Raw genomic sequence first — 21586 nt, forward strand, 5'->3', positions numbered from 1 at the left:
ATCATAGGCTTATAGTTGTGCCAAGGATAATCATTGCTGAGTATAATCAGTGAATTCTTACGCAATGAATATTTAGAAAAAAAATTGAGGTCTTTTTAATTTCTTACTGCGCTGTATTCAAGACTGCTCGTATCAGGGTGAAAGCCTGCAAAATACGACTGCTCTTTAAGGTGTCTGAAGTAACCTTGTGTAATTTTTTTTTATTATTTTCGAAATCATAGCATCATATCTTTCAAACTGTGCAATACGTGTACAGTTAACTCAAATTTTTATGGCTATCAGTTTTTTTAATGTCTGAAATGGATGGAAAATTGCGCAAATATACATTTTTTTGCTTCTAGTTTGGGAAAAAACTTGGTTGGATTGGATTTAATCAAATGCAGTACTCAATTGTAAAAATTATTTTGCTATAAATCTCCCTCTTATCTCAAATACATTTGTCTTTTTACCTTTTGCTCGTCTGCAAACAATAAAGATTGTGTTTTCAAAGAAAACAGCATCCTCTCAGATGCCTGTCATCAAATTGCGAGCCCAGGTTGCGTATCTGAATTATTGTCCGGTTTGATTGCGTAACCAGACATAAAAACCAGTTTCGCTCAAAACAAAACAACATTTTATTGCCCCAGAAAGATTTATAGCTCAATTCATTTTGTCACGTCGCTTCCATTTTTACGGCTCTCATTAAACTGGTGCCCCTTTTATGACCCGCATCAGCCTTGTCAGCAAAATGAACTTGAAAACCAACTCCCTCTCAAATTCATCAACTGAATCAATTCACTCCTTGTTCATTCTTGAAGCATGCGCTGAAAGCTATCATTATTTGAATTAATCGACCGTGAACCAAAATAATGACTGAGGCCATTTTGTACATCCATTAAAAAAAATAATCGATTTGACATGAAAACCAGAACGCAAATAAAAAATCTGATAAATTAAATAAGGTTTCTGCATTTTTAACATTCCAATAATTTGAAAAAAAAAATTAAGCCAAGTTAACACGCCCCCCCCCCCCCCCCAAGCCGCACAGCGGAAGGATTTTAACTTGTTTCTGAGTTCGAATTTTCAGCCAATCAGAATAGAACGAAGCGCTTAGCAAATTGAACGCTGAGCAAGGGGGATCTTAACTTGGTCTATTGGGCGATCCAAGAAGTCATGCTTGATATAAATTAGGACATTTTATGCGCATTTTTAACAATCCAATCGGTTTGAAAAGAAAGTTATCCTTGATAAATAAGGACATTTCTTCCGCATTTTCAACAATCCAGTCGGTTTGAAAAGAAGTTATAAATTAGGTAATTGGATTGGGCCATAAATTTGGGTCATCCACTTTCATGGCCAATCAAGCGGAGGTAATCGTTTTTGAAGATGAAGAGCCTGATGTTGACAAAAGACAGTCGTGACATCAGTTGTCTGCTAATTGCGCCGCCGGGATAACTAAGAGCTGTCGTGGGAATGAGGAAAATGACTTAGAATTGCCCCCTTGGGGTCTAATTGTTGGAGAGAACGGGAGCTCTAAATTATCAGTGTGCTATACATGTAAAAAAACTCAGGATATTTAAGCGTGGTTTAATTAGGACCAGGTTTTGAACTTTACACCATGAGTTTTAATACTCAATAGAAGGTAACTTTTTTCGACCGGCGTCTTATCCGTTGGGAATTAAGCTTAACGCTTAGATTTTTACGCTGTTCAATTCTCTCCAATAAAATCCAGATGTAAAGGACGATCATAAACTAGTAAAAAGTTTTAAAAAAGTGTCAATTGATTACTTTTCTTGTAGAAATTGTAACAAAAAAACGGGTTCCTCGCAAAAACATGTTCCAGCGCAGGTTTTTTAGAACACATACTTGACTCAATTTGTTCAGTTTTTTTCAAACTCGGAACAGATTATTGATTAATGGCAATCTGAAAAACTTTAGGCCATTAATTTTTTTATATAATTAATCAATGCAATTATTAATGATGAACAAAAGATTTTCTCACTAAAATAAAAACAAGACTGCTCGTATCAGGGCGAAGCCCTGAATGTTCCGACTGCCTTTTAAGGTTTTATGGAGCAGTAATAACATTAAAAAAAATTAAATGTATTAAAATTTAAAAAAAAATTTTTTTTAAATTTGAAACTTTTCATGAAAATCATCCCCCCACACGCCATTTAAAGTACATGACAATTTTCACAATTTTGGTGCATATACAAAACAGTCCCATACAAAACAGTCCAATACAAAATAGTCCGAAAAATCATGTAATGGAGGAAAAAAACAGTCCAATACAAAACAGTCCGGCTTAAGGTCGCCGGTGGGCGCGCGTCGCCGCTTCGCGGCGATAATTGGCTCTAAATTGTGTATTAAGTTCTACCCTCTGTTGGCAAGCTCGCAACACGTTGGCGCGACTGCAGCGGTCACTGTTTTGTTCATTATGTTTGTTGAACGAAGGACAATTCCCGGCCAGCCGGCTTGTTAAAACAATTATTGTTTGGGACTGTTTTTCGGACTATTTTTTCGTTCATTTTCATACTTCTCCGGACTGTTTTGTATTGGACTGTTTTGTATAAGACTGTTTGTACAGACACGTAATTTTTAGTAAACTCCCCTGGCCTTAATTTTGTCAGACTAAAAGATTGTAATTTGTAATTCGTTGTAATATTGCTGGGTGTATAGGTACTAGAGAAGAATGGGTAGTTAAAAAGAGATATTGGCGAGTGTATCACTTGTAGATGATTTTGTTCCGACTTTCGATACGAAAGTAACGGAATATTTGTGCTCGGGTGGGTTTTTTTTTCTTCAGACAAATTTTGACTTTTTAACTAGCCATTTTTGACGGAATTTTTTTTATATCATTCAAAAGGTATTGTTGTCCTGAGCTCAAATTTTAAAAGATATATCTTCTGCGATCATTTTTCGTAAAGTTATGGGGGTTTAAAGATTGTCATTTTGGCCAATTTGGGACAATTAACGCGCGATATATTTCGCGCTATTAACGCGTAAGCGGAGAGTTAATCCGTCTTTAAATCGTTCCAAATTGGGAATTTTTATCGGTTATGGGAAAATTTATCGGTTAGATTTTTGTCCTGGGGTTTTATCTTCGATAATTTAGTGTAACTTGTCTTGGAAGCATCCAGTGAAAACAAAAAAGTGATTGCTTTGGCATTTTTTCGTTATGCTGAATGGTTATTATTCGAAACAATTTTCAAAAAAATGTGAGACGGTGTGTTTTGAAGGAACAGGGATGTTTTGGGAAAATTAAATGCCAAAAGGGTGAAACTAAGTTTTCAGTAAATAGTTTTCATTTGCTTTAACTGCAATATCAAAGTGATCGTTTTTGTCTCTTCATAATTTTTGACTTTCAAAAAAAATTCATTTCAAGCAAAAAATGAGAAAAAAACAGCTTGATGTGACAACCAAAAAAACATCAAGTTTCATTTTCAACATATATCAGTCAATCCACATTAACTTTTCTTTCAGTACTTGATTTTTTTATGAAAAAAAAATTAATCTCAAGTTCCTCCTGACCTTCGCCGGTCGGAGCAAAAAAGTGGTAAGAAATATAAAATTTGCTGACTCCCATTTTTAAAAAAATGTTCTCGGTATCTTACAAATCAATTTTATAAATTTGAAGGCAGAGTTTTTTTGATAACAGATAATAAAATACGAGCTTCCAGAACCGTACCGTGGACGAGGGTCGCAGCAGTACAGCCGACTTCCCCCTCAGAGTTCTGTTTACTAAAATTTTCCTAAATTCTCACCTTCAATTTATTTCACAACAGCTATTTACGGCTGACCAACCTTAAAAGTTTTCTTTAGTTGCCCTAGGCGCCAATATACTAATTTTGATGGTAGAGAGAGCCAAAAACTGCAATTCTAAGAACATTATGCTCTTACTTAGATTTAAAACTGATACAAAATCTGTATCAAAGCTGCGTCGGATGGATTATTTTTTGTTTGGATTTTTTCTCAAACTTAAACTAGACAATTTTGAACTTTTATAGAGACAATATGTGGAAAAATTTGAGGGTTTGAAAATTGGAAACTTGGCCACATTCGGTACAATAAACGCGTGAGATATTCCGTGCTATCAGCTTGTAATGGGTGACTTAATCCGGACCAAAAATGTTTTCAAATTCAATTGAGGCGAGCCTTTCGGTCTTATCAATACATTAATCGACTCTAATTGCATCAATTTGTATTTTGTACGCATAGAGCGTGCGGGATTTTCATAATTTTTAAAGCAGTTTAAAAAACTATTTCATAGACTTTAAAGTGAAATTTGAAACTCAAGCTCCTTCCTTTTCACTATAGCTGCTCGCATTAACTCATAAAACTTTTTTTCTGATTGACATTACTGTATTGAAAGATTGCGAAAAAATTTTAATTCTCCATTTTCAGAACAAATTTAAAAACAAGAAAAAGCTATATGCACTGGGGAAAATGGAAGCATTTGGCTCTATTTGAAAAGTAGCCTATGATCTGGTTCATCTGTTGGTTTATCTGATAGCTAATCTGATTTTTATCTGGCGTCTTTTGTGTCACAATAATCAAATAAACTGGCGTAAATGTTCCACCGCTTTTCTCCGGAATTCAAAATGTAAGCAATCTTGAACCAGAGATTCTGAAGACAATTGTTTTTTTTTAGTCTGCGACTCTTTGATCATCTTGAACGCTGCAAATGCAGAATCCATTGTTTCACTAGATAATCCAATTCTGATGCTTTTTTCCATCATCAAGGAAGGAGGGCGACTTTTCTGTTCACGTAAGAATTGAAGGGACGTGAAACATTTGAATGGACATTGCAAATTGAGTATGCAGCTCGATGCGTAAGATTTTTAGCAAGCTATGGTGGAAAAAAGGTCTGTCCGATTTTCTAAAACGCTGCCCACGATTAAATGAAATAATTACAAGCATTAGGTCTAGTTTTGCCAACATAAAAATTTGTATGCAAATTCATGTTTCCAATTTTTTGATGTCAATTGCTTAATTTCCATGCCGGCGGATCTAGAATTTTCTCAAGGGGGGGGGGGGGGGCGGATTTTAATTTAAAAATTTTCGAAAATTTTGTCGACATTTTCTTTCAGATCAACCAAATTGATTGATTTTCTGAGCTCTCCCCAAAACACTAAAAAGGCCCTGTTTTGGCCAAATTTTCTGTGCCGAAAAAAAAATTTAAAAAAAAACAGGTTACAAAAAATGTTGATAAAAAAATCGCGTTTTTTTCGGCGCGTGCTCCCCCCTCAAAATTAGTAAATATTGGTGCCAAAGCCGCCTTTACAAAACTTTTAAGGTACATTAGCCAAAATATATATCTCAAAATACTACAAAAAGGGCACCACGTAAATCCGCTTCTGCATACAAGCAATAGCGTCTAAAAATCAAAGCATTGGAACTCCAGACTAAATTGAAGCAAAAAAAGCCATGCATTTCTTGCGCACAAAATTAGTGATCGGCCACACCCCCATCTGAAATGACTTGGAACAAATGCTGATTGCCACGGAAATAAGGACGCTAACCGGTCGCATAGACTAATTAATGCATATGCGAGTTCAGTTTCTTGGTACATCGGATTATTGAACCTCCTTTCATTACTCACCAGTGTTTCATATCCTCAATTGCCTCAAAATCCCAATTTTTCGATACAAAAATTGATGCAGTCTGCTTTCCTCGTCTATTCTGATTTTTCTTCATACTCGATTTCTGAGCCCTCTCCACATCCGTTCATCAATTTTTCCAATTATCGATAAAAGTTATCAATTCTTTCTCATCTGCTTAACATGTTTTTATATACGTCTTAATTATTCTCCGAAATTTAGAAATGCTAATTTTGGGCACGCCCGTGGCCTTTTAGCGGAATTAAATTTGGTGAAAGTTTTTTTGGTCAAACTAAATCAATTTCAAATTCGGTTTCTGTAGAAAACTCAATAGTCTGCCAAAATTTCATAATTCATACATTTTACGGCTTATAAGGGACTTTATAACTGAAATTTTAGGGGAAAAAATTGCGAAGAAAAGCCGCCAAATTACATGGACAATGTTTCTGAGAAGAGTTGGATAATTAATGAGTTAAATGATTTAATACCAATATGTTTGTACAGCAATTTTATCGCATTTACGGTTTGATTTTTTTTATTGAGAAGAGAAAAAAGATTATCAGAAATTGCAAGGCTAAATATAGAAATAAATTAACAGCGCTGAAGTTTCTGACTGCCTTTTAAACTGTATGAGTTAATGCTTTTGCATAAAAACAGTTAATTTTTTCTAAATAACTTAAAATATTGTTAAAATTTTCATTGTCTTTGAGATCAGTTTTGCCCGAGTTCAATATTGTATGATTTCTGAAATTTTAATCAACCGCTACCTAAAACAAGTTAAGAAAAAACCAGCGTTAATCAAGTTTGCAAAATAAACCAGCACAATAAACAAGTTTGCAATTTTTAAACCCCGGTGAATCTCCAAAAAAAAATGTTTCATATGAAAAATTTTCTTGACAAATCAAATTACGTAAATACAACAGTCTACACGCGGTTCGCCCCTCTCACATTTTTTCCAACTTTCATTGACAAAACTTAAGGGCGGCAAAATAGGTCACTAATTTTAAGAGAGAGAAATTTTTGGCGGCTGAAACGTGCCCCTTTCTTCTTGTTTGTGCATTATTTTTTAAATTTTTTCGAAGCCTTTGATCATTTTCATAAGATGTGAAAAGTTGAGTTTTTCATTGCTTGAACTTTTGGCCGGCCAATTAACTATAAAATGGAGATTGTGTTTAAAATTATCCCACAGGCTAAAACAGTTTCTTAGAGCTGATTCAAATTCCCGCATGCATTTGTCCAGGCTATACTGCTTACTATTTACCAAAATTTGCACCAAACAAAATTTTTTTCTAAGTGTCAGTGGCGTAGTAAAGACACTCATAAAAGTCGTGTTGAGTCCATGAAAGACTTCTACTTTCGAAAAACTTGAACGACTCCTAGTTTCGAAAGTGGGTTTCAGTTTTCAGATTTCCAGCGGAATAAAAAATTAATTTTTGATCTAGTTTTCACGAATTTGATTTATGAAAAAAGTGTTCAACGTAAAGCATTCATGGGCATATTTTCTTGAAAAAGTGTTCAACGTAAAGAGTTCCATGGGCATATTTTCTTGAAATTCTAACTTTGAAATTTTAAAAAAAAAACATGTTGGTGTTTTTGTCGGTTTCCTTTTGTTCATTGAAACTTTTTCAAATGTTTATGTTGTGAGCTGTTCATTTTGTTTGTGCAGTTTATAAATTTTGTTCACTCTAATTTGAAGGGGGAAATGGGTTATATAGAGTTTAGTTTTAGTTAACTGTAAATTTTATTTTTTTCCCGTTGGGGAAAGATGTGAGTTGTTCATTTTGTTTTAGGTAATAATTAGATACCTGCCTACTATGTTACGAATCGAACATCGGTCGATCATTCCACTGTTCGATATATTTTTAGAACAGACATTTTAATTATGCACATTATCTTTCTGATTTTTTTAAATTCCTAGTTAGTGTACATAGATTGTACAACTTCAGGGTTAACATCAAAATAGTTAATTAGTCTGTTAAATATGTTTTTTTTTCTGTGATATTTAAGTTTCATGCTAACAACACAAATTTTTCTTTATGGGAAAACTTCAACAATTGCTCCGCTGGCACTTGTTTTTCTTGAGAAATGAAGGAAAATACGGAATAGATTGGGCTTTCAATCCATGTTCAATCTGGGCATGAGCCTCCAGGGCATGAATTATTTTGTCACACTTTTGGTCCTAATTTCTGAAAGGTTATCCCAGTTTTTAGACAAATTAGTCCTAGTATTTCGTTCTTAGACCGATTTTTAAGGTAGGGGAGGAGAATTGCTTCTAATGAGTTTTTCAAATATTTTTGATCCATTAGTATTATCTAAACTGATCTTCAAGGTCACAATTCCCAACATATTTATAGAAAATATTGGAAAATGTGTTTCTTTTATTTTCTCTCATACATATTCAAACAACTTTTCCACCTTTTATTTTAAACCTTTCAATTCGATCTGAAAACGAAGGGGAAGTGGTTATGGTTTTCGCCTTTTAGTTGAAGTATTGTTAAATCAAAACCCACTGTGATCTGTGATTGGTTGCTTAAGAGTGAGATAACATTACCCAGCCCAAAAAATAACAAAAAAAAACGCAAGTAGGTCTTAAACAGGAGCAAAATAGTGGTTCTCCGTGAGCAGCTGAATAGTTTGTATGTTGGTCCTTTTCCTTGTGGATGAACCGTCGTAACATTTTCCAAACCGCAAGAAAAACATAAAAATTTCGGGTCGGATAGGTCATAACAAAATGTCACAGCAGTAGATGGCTATAATGAGCTGAAAAATTTGTGAGCGCCATTGTGAACAAACAGTCTGATATTTAAATACCATTTCAAGTCAATTTAGTAATCATTGGCGATGAAACCTTAATAAGGAGCGTCGGAAAGGCAATTCATTGCCTTACCAAACAGTGCAAAAATTTCTAGGCTTTCTAGAACATAATCTTTCAGCCACGTCAACGAACAATTCAACAAAAAACGACATCAGAAAGACTTAAAATAAAAGAGACGGCAGGAAGGCTAGTCAAGAAATCTCGAACCCTCCTTGTTTTTTCGACGCTGTAAGCTTTGAGCCCTTTTGGGCTATTTTCCCAAAATGGTAGGAAAAATGGAAACGTTTTTGTTAATTTTTTGAAGGTTTCTTATTAAGCTAGCAGTCCCCTAAAGTCAGTAGCTAGCCATGTGGAGGAGCAACGCTTCTTTCAATTCTGGTTGCCAAAATTTTCCAAAAGTTCTCCTTAAGTGTTTTATTTTACAAACATTTCTAGTCAAAACTTAATGAATTTTTGATAAATCGCCAAAATGACCGCTTCTGGCCTCGGCCGAGTTTTTTTGATATCATTGATGAAAATTGCTGAATTTTATTCAGAGTTTTGATTAATATTCTTAATATTCCGTCTTAAAATATCGGAAAACATCTGATTGATAATTTTTCCTATTTTGTTGGAAATTAAGTTCCTAATTTAATCCCACTTTCACGGGAGTCTTCGCTTGGAAATCACTTTGAAGTGTCGCAAAAGTAATCTAATAACTTGAAAATTCGTAATTCCTCTCCCTTCAAACGCGTTTTAAACTTGAGATCAAATTAGAATCGGATAATTCAATTATTCACACGCCATATGCATATTAGATGCTATTGACGGTTCAAACCACCAGCATTACCATGTAAAAGACGTTTAATTAGAGCTAGAGTTCGAAGAGAGCCTGTGAACCTTTCAAGCTGAATTTTAAACTAAATTTTCAAACGGAAAGTCGAACAATTTTCTAGGGTTTAGTTCCACGTCTATTAAAACCCGGGCCGAAGCCCTCGACTATGTAGAGTTTCAGTTGCAATAGTCTTGAAAGTTGTCGTGATAAAGTCTGGAAACTCATGGTAAAAAATGAAGATGAGTCATGATAGTCTGGACATAAAGTAGCGACAACCAGGAAACTGGCGGTAAAATCGCGACAGTCTAGACAAAATCGGACATGAAAGTTACTCATGAGATCAAGCAACATTCCGAGAAGTGGCAATTAGAGATCAAAGTTGCTGGATTTTAAGGTTGATATCACAATTTTAAATAAATAAAAAAATGACACAATATAATCTGAAAATAAATTGAAAATAAATAGCTCGCAAAAATTGAATAGTAAAGAGAAACAAGACTGCTCGTATCAGGGCGAAGCCCTGAATGTTCCGACTGCCTTTTAAGGTTTGTGGAGCAGTAATAGAATTAAAAAATTAAATGTAATAAAAAAACGAAAATTTTTTTTTCTAAAATTTGAAATTTTTTAAATGAAAATCATCCCCCCATACGCCATATAAAGTACAAAAAGATAGATTTCGTTCCTTGTAACAAATCAATTATGGCAAATAAGCTTCGTTCAACTAATTTGGAACGACTTATAAGCCGGATTAAACCTCCGCTTACGCGTTAATAGCGCGAACTATATCGCGCGTTAATTGTCACAAATTGGTCAAAATGGCAATCTTTAAACCCTCATAACTTTACGAAAAATGATCACAGGTGAAATATCATTTTAAATTTAAGCTCAGGACAACAATACCTTTTGAATGATATAAAAAAATTCCGTCAAAAGTGGCTAGTTAAAAAGTCGAAATTTGTCTGAAGAAAAAAAAACCCACCCCGAGCACAAATATTCCGTTACTTTCGTATCGAAAGTCGGAACAAAAACCGATCGTGTCAGGGCAAAGCCCTGAATGTTCTGATTGCCTTTTAAGGTATATGGAGTAGTGTTCGCATTTAAAAAAATTGATGAAACTCTCGATTTAAAAAAATGAAAATTTTCATGACGCTATATGAAGTAAAAATTGATATTTTGCATTTATCAAAGTAATAAATAATAAATAAGACCAACTAGCATGCCTCAAATTAATTTGGAACAATTTCTAGAAACAGATTAGAGCTCTGCTCAAGCGTTAATAGAACGGAAAACATCGCACGTTAATTGTCCCAAATGGGCCGAATTGCCAATCTATAAACCCCTATAATTTTACAAAAAAAAATCACACGTGAAATTTTTGTAATTTGAGCTTAAGGTACTATTTAATTGAGTTGAAAAAGTTGCCAAAAATTGCTAGTTAAAAAATCTTAATTTGCTTGGAGAAAACAAAAACCACTGTCAGCACAAATATTCCGTCGCTTATTTCAAAAATCGTGTAAAAAATTATAAATAAGATAAAAGCAACGGTCGTGGAAGTCACTTTTGCTATGGTTGCGCTAATCGCAACTTTTTCTTTTTTTGGTCTTAATCATTTTTTTTGGTCGTGCCAGTCACCGAAAATTTTGTTTCAGCTGCAGTATAATTAATTTTGTTCTAAAGTTTGGTACTATCAAATCCGAATTACTCTTCTTTGGAAGTAAATATCAATAAAAAGTAATTCAGTTCAATTTGAATTTTTGGGTAGCAAGTACCAACTTTGTCTTCTGCTGTGTCTTAGCTCTTTTTGCTTTTCTTTTGTTACGAATACGAAAACCAAAAATTTAACAGAATCTCCCATTTTTGACGTCATGATTTTTCATGAAACTATTTTGGAATAATTACCTCGTCTCATTTCATTTTGCCTAGGGCAATTAACTTTACGCGTTAATAGTAAACTGTAAGTTGGCGCGATATAATTATTCGAAATTGTCTGAAACTGTAAATTGGTCCGATATAATTAGCCAAAATCAGTGTTTTTGATACGATTGCAGACAAACATTCACACAAAGGCAGAGCGTAGCTACGCATCTGTTGTGATACAACATAAACATTAAAAAATAAGAAGTCGAAAAAAAAAATTGTTGAAAAAACAAAGTCAACCAAAATTTACTCGATAAAATTTAACTAAAGGCCCAACTAAAGCTGGAAGTACGTGTTTGATTCTTTCCGAATTGGTTTTACTGATGCGGTATGAAATGGGTAACTTCAAAAATTGGACTTTGTCAAAATCGTGGTTGTTTCTATTCTAAAATAAGTGAGAAGACTGAAAAAACTTCAAGACATAGAAATTTTGTCTTAAAACGAACTTTCTCTGAAAGTTAAGGAGTCGCTGCTTCTGTAGAAATTTTTTTGCAATCGGTTCCTTCGATCGAAGCTTTTATCTCACATTTGATAGGATATTTTTTATGAAAAGTCAAAATTTTTTCGTCAAAAAGTTTCTTAACAACGGTCAAAAGTTGAAAAATTCCGAGATTCATAATTTTTGTTTTGTCGAAGCCGCTGGAACAGAGAAGATTCCCAGAAAATGAGTTTTTCGATTGAGCAATTGACCCGAAATTTGGCAGGGTATTTTTCGAGAAAAATCAAAAAGTTTCCAATTAAAAGTTTCAAAACGTTGAATTTTTTGAAGTTAATTAGTGCTTTCTAGAAAAATGGGTGTAGCCAATTAAAAAAGTAGGCTTTCAAAAACTGGCTGCTCAAACTTAACCCTTGATACCAGAATTGGCAGGATTAATTTTGAGAGAAGTCAAAAAGTTTTCAAAAATTGACAATAACCGAAAAATTTGAATTCTCGAATTCTCGAGAAATTCAGTCTTATGTGGAAAAACATTTGTGCATAGCTGCATATTCAGACCAAATTTAAGCAACCGGTGAATTAAATTTTACCCAAAAATTTAGATTTGGGAGGATGAATCCCCAGAAAAGTCAAAACTCTCAAAATACCGTCAAGAAATCAAATTTTTGGATGTTCAGAGGTCCATAACTTTTTGTGTCAAAAAGTTTGGGAATAGAAATTATGCAAAAAAGCTTCCCTCATTCTTTTGTTTTGGTTGATTCCAATTTCTAAGAGCAGGGAGAGTAGTTTTTGAAAAAATTCAAAAAGTCTTTAAAAAAAAGAAAAATGGTAAGTTAAAAAGAGACTAGAGTATTATTCAGGCACACAGGCGAGTAGATGTTTTTTCTATCAATACCTGATATTTGATTTTTAAATTAGCAACGGAAGTACTTAGCATTCAATATTAAAGCAAGATGAAAGTTTTATAAGAAAAGTTGTTTACGGGAAAAAAGTCTAATACCGGATTACAAGACATTTCCTTTGTAAGTGTAATAATAAGTTTGAAACATTTTTAGGTGAGTTTGTTATTTTAGTCTCATTTTGTCGTAATCAATATCATTCACCGCAAGTTTTCGACTATCAGGAATATATTTTTTCGCCTTTGGAACAAGTTGAACTTAATTGTAGCTAGATTCTAATATAATTTTGAATTTGAATAAATGAATATAGAATTCTTGCTAAAATTTAATACGTTCTTAGTATACAACGTTCTATACGCTCCCAAAAAATTTAATCGTACAGGGAATTAAGGAGACAAATAGCTTACTTTTAATTCATTTTCGATTTTTTTGATTGCGCAATAGTTTTTTTGGCATGACTAATTCGCATTAAGCTTTCAACATTTTATATGATTTTCAAGCCCGCAATCGTTTATCGAGTTTGCTCAGATTGTCAATTTTCAACAAAACACAAACACTTGCGCGTAAAATAGTAATTTTTGTTCGACCTCAAGTAAATCTTTTCAAAATTTTCTAGACATAAGAAAAAATTCGTTAAAAACTGGTAACTTGATCGCTAAAATTGGTGCAGAATAAAAGTTATAAGCGTATATATTCTCTGTTATCTTCAAAATTCGAAAAAAATATGCACCTAGTCAGAATTTTTTTCAGTACTTTCTTATACAACGTTCTATACAACGTTCCATTCATTTCTTTTTTCCAATGGTGTCATCTAAGTATGATTTCAACCTTTTAAGCCATACATTTTCATGAGTTTGACGAAAAATTTTCCAATGTAACCTTTGACTTTGAATAGTCCAAACTTATTGAATGCGTTCATATTATTTTGTCCTTGAAGACCCGTTGTTTATGGCACCTTGGGGTTGTTATGAATCCTTTAGGGCTGTGGAAAAGCTGGTAAAACCAAATTAACTGGCTTTACTTGAAAATTACTCAGTTTTAATTGCTTAGTTGGATTACTTAATACCTTTTGATAACATATACTTGCTAACACTACAGCTTACGAAGCTTAAGTAAGCAGAAAAAAGTCTGACTTTTTATACATGAATAAGTCAAATAGTTTGCTTCTTCCTGTCTGAAAATCGCCAAATGGAAGGAAATGAGGACTAATTTGGCAAATGAGGTGCTAGACAGATAAGACGACGAGACACTACGACGAAACGACATTATTACGACAAATGAGAGTTGAAACGTGTAAATTCAACATCACGAATTTAAGAAATTTTTTTTCTCAGAATCTTAACCGGAGAATTTGTGTGTAGCGTCGCCTTAAAGTCCCACCAAAAGCAGTTGTCGTCTCAGCAGCTGTCGTCTTATTTGCCGGACATCGGCGAATGAGACTCCAATTTAACATCACAACTTAATTGAGGAAACATTTAATAGCGAAATTTCCTGTTTCGTCTGGCTACTATCGCCATCGTTGTATCAAACTGCGCACAAAACAATTAAATATTATCAATTGGCGAAGTAACTCTTTTCAAAAGGCGAACCTACGTAATTTTTTGTACTCAACTAACACAGGCGAAGAGTGTGTTTTTTTTTTCAATTCTTTTTGATGTTTTTTTTTGCATGCTAAATTGGATACCCCGAAGGCACTGCATATAAAAAATTAATAGATCTGATTTTTTTTGTTTTTTTTTCAACGCGGCTATCTTACGAAACAAATAAATAATTTCTCTGTTTTTTGAAGATAGTTCGGTTTTAAAAAACGAAAAAAAAAGAATCAGAGATGTGAAATAGTCTATAAACGATATCATTATTAAAGATATTTGTGTAGCATTTTGTTGATGTTTGTTTGTTAATATAAAATCATAAAAGAATATAAAAGATAAATGGTAGAGGCTTTTAGTGTAGTCGTAAGGCGTTTACTTTGAAACCGTCAGATCGCGTATTCGATCACATTCCATGGCAATGATAGTGTGTGAGGACAAGCTCTCACTTGACCTCTAGCTGCAGGTCTACTACAGCCTGACCAATTTCGGCTGCAATAGTGGTACCATGAGAAAGTTCTAGACGCAAAAAATTGGCCTTGAGTCGCAAAAAAGAGCTTTGCTCATTAAAATAACACAGTCTGGAATATGGGGAGATAATACAAATGGACTATCTTCGACATGACTGATAAGAAAACTGCTCGTATCAGGGCAACTCCCTGAATGTTCGGACTGCGTTTTGATTTCTTGAGGGTAATTAAAAATGAAATAAATCATGAAGTTTTCAAAAAAAAAACAAAAAAAGGTCAAACACGCTATGTTAAGTAAAAAGTGGTATATTTGGCATATAGCAAAGAAATAAATATACCAAAAAGAATGCCTCAATCCAATTTGAAACGATTTCTAATAAGTATAAAATCTCCACTTACGCGTTAAGAGCACGAAATTTATCGCGCGTTAATTTTCCCAAAACGGCAAAATTGGCATTCTCTTTAGCCCCCAAACCTTTACAAAAAACAATCACACTGTTTAAATTTGAGCCAAGGACAACAACATTTTTCAAATAATAAAAAATCCGTCTAAAATTGCTAGATAAAAGTAAACTTGTTGATGAAAAAACACCCCCAGCAAACATATATTTTCCAACAAAGGATAAATATAATTCTAACTTACTCAAGCTTACAATGCAGCAAATAAATTCCAAAAAAAGACTTGATTTTTAAGACAACTATTTAATGTGACCAAAAGTTCACAAAATATTGTTTTTTTTTTTAAATTTGATAGTTTATCTGCTAAAACGGGGATGTGGATCAAAGAAATTACATGAGGGCGCGGTTTTCATTGAACGTTTTGTTGAAAATTCTATATTGCCCAGTCCGATTCGTTGAGATCTCCAGAAACTTCAAAAAGACCCTATAAAGTTAAAATTTCGGCACCGCATTAAGCAAAAAGAAAATTTTGAGCACTTTTTGGAAGCTGTAGCTTAAACCGTGGGCGGTTTCCTTAAATTTAGTCTACGATGCCTCAAAATTTTATTCGACGAGGCCTGAGGAAAAATTTTAGGTCGGGTCAATCAAACATGGGAGAGCTTAAACAGTACGGAAGTGAAGGGGTCGAAGTTCTGAGGGAAAGGGGGGCTGCTGTTTGTAACTGTGTGGACTACGTTTTACAAAAATTATTGGTTGCCATATAATCCACGTTTCATATCCAATTTTTCTCGACACAAAAAAAAATCTGTTGAGACCGTTTTGCGACAGAATTAATGATATTTTGTAAATTTTTCGCATTTCGTTTCCGGCAGGCTGATTTTTTTTCGCGGGTTAAATTATATGAGTTTCAATAACACAAAATATCGTTTAGATTGAACAACTGCATTTAAGAATGTCTGTTTTTTCTTGCTTCAGAATTTACAAAGCGTGTTGCATTAACTGTTTATGACTACAATGCTGATTTAATTCCTCCGGACAAAACGAACAAAATTATAAACTTCAAACGAGTTTTCATCAAATAAAAGTCACTTCAAACAAAAAACTATGATGAGCTTTTTGATTAGAATTTTTGCAAAATCAATATAATGAAAAAATACTTTGCAAAGTTTGGGGCTAAAAATTTAACATAAGAAAAATAAAACATAGTGTAAATGACACTTTTTGGCTACGAAAGGAAAATAAACTTTGTTATACAAAAATTAGAAGAATATACCCTTCTTACGTTTTGTCGATCTAAAAAAGAAGTTCACTTTGAAACAATTGTGTCTGCAATTGACTTCGTAATTTCAGCATAACTTTTGATTAACTGAAAACTAGCTAGAAATGATCAGATTTTGGTTAAAATTTAGGGTCCGAACTTTGCAAACTAATTTTGCACCATATTAATTCTGCTAAATTTCCAATCAAAATTTGTTTTCATCATTTTTTTCTAAAATAAAACCAAATTGAGAAAAACGCGTTTAAATTTTTATTCGAATTTATCAGATAATTTAAATTAACACTGTAAAAAATTTTAACGTTGAATACTGTTTATCGGACTTTTATTTGTCATGTGTATATTTCTTTCCGAGCTTTCATTTTCGTGGTGATATTTGTGCACTTTCGTGCTTTGCCGTGACTTTATATTTTATGTATCGGGATTGTGGTGGATGTTCAACAAACCACTCGATGTAAAAACCGCCATATCTTGAAGCTGAAGTTCAGGTCACATCAGAATAACGTAAGCCGCATCTGAATTATGCAGCAAAGGCATAAAAACAGTGACAGACTGTTGTTATGTTGAGTAAAAATATTAATTTTTGCCTAGTTGGAATGGTAGTCTTGATTACTGTTTGTTGGCCCGTCGCCTTCGTGGCCTTCCCTGGCACTTTATGGTCAGAGTTTTGCGACCAATTTGGTTTGACTAGACTTTCAGGACTCAAATCTCGTCACGATCATGCATTTTGGTCCCCGATTGACAACGGCGCGACTTGCAAGATTCTGTTCAATCCCCACTGAACTAGATTCTGTTTAATCTAAGAGATACTGAACTACGTAAGTGAAGGATACTTAGTGAAGGGTAAAAAGGCACAAGAAATTTGATCGCCATTTACTTACCAAATAACGAGAATAAGACATTTCATTCGCTGGCAAAACTGAAACCCAGGAAATGAATTACTCTATCAATTTCCTTATACCGAAAAATGTCAAAAGAAATATAAAAAAACGACACAAGCAGAGTCTAACATATCTAGATAGTTAATGAAGTAGTTCAGTAATTGCAGAACAAATTGTCCAACTTGCAAATTTTCATCGTTTTCTTATTCAAACAAGGGCATCCGTTTAATGTCCAAATAGCACAACATGATCTAAAAAACATATGAAAATTCCGTTGAAAAAAAAAATCAGTTTCGATTTTTTTTCAAATTTTGAAATCGACTTGAATGACTCGCATATAGTTTATGCTTTTAAAATAAACTAATGAACCATTCATGCTTTATAAATTTGTAGGACCTACTATAAGTTTGTAGTTTGTCCTATTAATGAAGGGTAAATTGATCTCTTCTACCCTTTTCCACATTTTGCAAAAGGGGAGGGGGAGATTCGTTACTTGGTAGAAAATTCGCATATGCTTAACCGTTGAATTAGTTCATAATAGGGGTGACAATTCGTTAGTAGGTACCAAAGGGGGGATATAGTTTAAAAAATAATGGTAAATTGCATCCGCTTAGCCCTTAATTTGGTTTTTTAACACTGAAACAACTTTTTTGTGAAATCTGAATTACGACTGATAAGGCTTTAATAGGAACTACAATTGATTTTTATCGAGTTTTCCGTGAAAACCCTTCAATCGGCTGAAAAAATTGTCCGAAAGACGTGAGCATCTGAACAAAAAATGTCCGAACTAAAACGAGTATAAATCAGAGCTGAACGTCCAATGCTAAGTTTTTGTAAAAAGGGGTAGATGTAAAATCAACGCAAGGGAGGTGTTCGAATATTTTGTTGTTGTTTTTTGGTCGACCAAATAAATTTTTCGAGCTTTAGAAAACAGCTAAAGATATCTTACTGTCAGAAATTTATCTGCGGCAGGCAATTTTTTTAAAGTCAAAAACATCCTTGCTCGACTTTTCTGAAAGGTTTTCTCACCAAAAATGCAGTTTATTTGACCGTGTCCCCACCCCTGATAGAGTCAAAGTATATTGGTGCCCCTAAAACAATATTTAAAAAGGAATTTTGAATGATGATGGTTTTAAGTTCGAATCCCAACCTTCTCTTTTTAAAACCGCTACAATTGGCTCATTGTTTTTCAACTGACGGAATATTTAATCAACCTTTTATATATCACTTGTTGTTTTCATTATTTCTCAAAAATACTTGAAGAACGAGCAGTAAATTTTCATATCTGACAACTTTAGAAGCAAACTGGTTGAAGTTGATACTGTTGTTTCAGAAATACTGGAGCTTCAACTCTCAGATTCTTTGCAATGCCTGGATTTCGGTCGACCAGATTTCATGCACTGCTTCGATAGTGCACTTGTGCATGATTAGCATTGACAGGTACCTTGCAATTTCCCGCCCATTTTCCTACGAGAGGTTCCGCACCTACAAGTTCATGGCAGTTCTAATCACCATAGCTTGGACCATAGCTATCATGATTCCTTTGCCACCTTTGATCTTTTTCGGCCACGAGGACGTTCTGGAAACGAAACAATGCCTGGTCAGCCAGAATAAATTATACACAGTTTATTCAACTTTCACTGCGTTTTACTTGCCTCTCTCAGTAATGTGTTTCGTCTACTTGCAGCTGTTTAAAAAGGCAAGTGAAATTAGCCGAAGCACTAAACGCAACTGCAGTCCATATTCCCCTTCGGTTACAAGAAGCACAAAAGTGACCAGGAACGATCAGTCGCAATATCGACGAGCTGGAACTGAATCTCCGTCTTTCCGATCTGAAACGCCCCAGAAAAAAATTTCAAACACAACTGCGTGTTCAAGTCAAAATAACCGATTTAGTAGTTCAAGTATCTCCACTTTGACTCAGTCGAGGAACTACATGAAAAGGACACTGGCTGCTCATAAGAACAACTTCAACAATGAAACGAAAGCTGCAAGGACTCTTGGCTTCATCATGGGAGCTTTCTGTTTCTGCTGGATCCCATTTTTTGTCATAAGTCTTCTTCGTCCTTTCATGGAAGTGGATTTGCCTCCTTGGGTAGACTCGGTTCTGCTCTGGTTAGGATACAGCAATTCGTGTTTAAACCCTATCATATATGGACTTCTCAACCAGGAGTTTCGAACCCCCTACTATCTGATTTTGTGCTGCAGGTTCAAAAACATAAACAGACAATGCAACCTTGCCTTGAATCCGCAAATATCGAGCTTGAACGAGAATGATCTCAATTTGCCACCCGCAACCAAGCGGGGGTCTATTTTTCCGAGACAGCTGCTGAGAAACTCGGTCAGTATGAATAATCTTTCGGGTGAAAAACCGAACGAAAAAGAGATTCCCGAAAGCAATGGAGAGAAATTTTGCCACTCGAAGAAAACCAGCTCCAATGTTCTGATGCTGCCCGTAAATTTGAATAACGGGCAGGTTTCGATAAATGCTCAAAACTCTGCGAATGTCTGCGCCGTCGAAGAAAACACATGCGTATAGAGTAACCTTCAATAACTAATAGTTTGTAGAATCGTCAATCGAATTATCCCATTGGTTGAAATTGTTGTGTATTTTTTTTTTCAAATTTTGGTGCTATTGCGATAATGAAAATGTACTAATTACTATCATGAATTGAATCAAAACGTTTCTAGAAAATTGTTTCAATTTTAGCAAAAGACGGACATTAAAAACTAGAATCATCATCGCTTGCGAGCTACAGAAAAAAGTATTTGTCAGCCCCCGACTACCTTGTAAATTGTCAAAAATTAATTGTTGCTTGTGACGATGTTCAAATCTCGAGATTTATATCGAAAAAAAATAAGTTTGAGATTTGCGTTTTTTTTAGGAACGAGATTAGCTGAACAATCAAGGAATCAAATTTAAACATGCATTGTGAAAGGTAGATCAACCGTACATTCTCTAAGTGATCTACCTTAGAAACCCCCCCCCCTCAGTAAAAAATTTGCATGAGTTTTTTAAAAATGAGTTTTCGAAAAATTTGAATCTTCAATTTCAATTATTTAAATTGGCTTACAATTTACCCAATCATTTACCCAATTGAACTTATTTTTTCAAAGTTTTTCTAGAAATGTGGTTCTAAATCTTGATTTTCTAATTGTGATAAAAAATTGTTTGATGTTATGAGGAAAAAACGGTTTGATGTTATTCGATGAAAAAACTATTTGAAAATTGTTTCATGTTTTATGAGCGAAAAAAGACTCAGGCTTAAATAATCGTAAAAACGCGATTTTTTGGTAAAAATTTTCCAAAAAGTGCCTAAAAACGTCTTTTTTGGCCTGTTTTTTTTTCAAAATTTTGCCTGCGGCGCAGAAATTTCGGTCAAAACAGGGTCTTTGTAGTGATTTGGGAGAGCTCACAAAATCAATTATCAATTTTGGTCGACCTAAAAAAAAGGTGGACAAAAATTTCGAATTTTTTTTGAAAATCCACCCCCCCCTGGTGAAAATCCTAGATCCGCCCCTGGTCAGAACAAAAACAGGTACTGGAGTAATTAGCTGGCATTTTTAAACTTCCATTTTGTTAAAATCAGTTAGTAATTCATAAAGTTTAACATTGGCAGTCTAGTTCTCGCCGGAAGAAAAATAGTTGTTTTCCCAAAAGTTTATTTTGCTTCGAACTTTTGCTTGGGGAAATGTATATCTGTTAGGGCGAATGCTAAACATAAGGCTTGTACGAAATCAAAGCCGTGAACAATTTGGTTCATGAAAATAAGTTCGAGTTTCGAGATCCATTTTCAAAAATTTTGTTTAATTTTATGTTCAATTGTGAGAGTATTACAGTGCTTATTTAAATTAATTGGACAAAACGCGTTAAACTTGAATTTAAAACGCGTTTTCTCAAATTGGGTGGAGTTTAGGTGAAACCTTATGAAGACAAAACTTGCTTCAAATTTTAGCAGAATTAATATGGTGCAATTTGTTTGGCGAAATTCGGGCCCAAAATTTTACCCCAAAAATAGGTAATTTTGGCTTTTCTTAGTTAATCAGAAATTACGCCAAAAATACCCAGTCGATCACATACAAAATTAGATTCAAGTCAGCCCCTCACGTAGCCCAACAAACTTTAACAAGGGTATATTCTCCAAAAAAATTTGCAAACCGTTTAAAAATTGTTTCTAAATAAATAGTTGGTGTTTTATATAGTAGCAGCCGTGTCAGGACATTTGTGTCCCAGACATTTATGTCCCGGCAAAAACAGTCCAAAATGCAAAAAGTGTCCAAGACATTTGGTTCCCAGACAAAATTGTCCCAAAATTGTCCAGGCTATTGCCACACTAGTTAATGACCGGATTAATTTGATAAGCTCTCAATAGGAAGGATTAAATTGATAAGGCCACGCAACTGAGCACTTAGACCAGAAATTACTTCGCCTAGCAAATTAGAGATGAAATTAACACAGGACTCAAATCATTTACACATACCTACACAATTATTGCTTGATTGATAATGTT

At 34.2% G+C, this 21586-nt stretch overlaps 1 protein-coding gene across 6 annotated transcripts in view; it reads left to right on the forward strand.

The window, feature by feature from the left end:
* LOC134843550 (histamine H2 receptor-like) overlaps positions 1 to 19866 on the forward strand; it is an 80222-nt gene extending 60356 nt beyond the window's left edge. For all 6 annotated transcript variants that reach the window (XM_063859664.1, XM_063859665.1, XM_063859661.1 and 3 more), the window contains exon 3: positions 18409 to 19866. In XM_063859664.1, coding sequence (XP_063715734.1) covers positions 18409 to 19614 — 1206 coding nt within the window. In that variant the 3' untranslated portion in view covers positions 19615 to 19866. The remainder of the gene's footprint in view (positions 1 to 18408) is intronic.
* Positions 19867 to 21586: the final 1720 nt, after the last annotated feature.

The sequence above is a fragment of the Symsagittifera roscoffensis genome, chromosome 4 (genome assembly GCF_963678635.1).
Source record: "Symsagittifera roscoffensis chromosome 4, txSymRosc1.1, whole genome shotgun sequence".
NCBI lineage: Eukaryota > Metazoa > Xenacoelomorpha > Acoela > Convolutidae > Symsagittifera > Symsagittifera roscoffensis.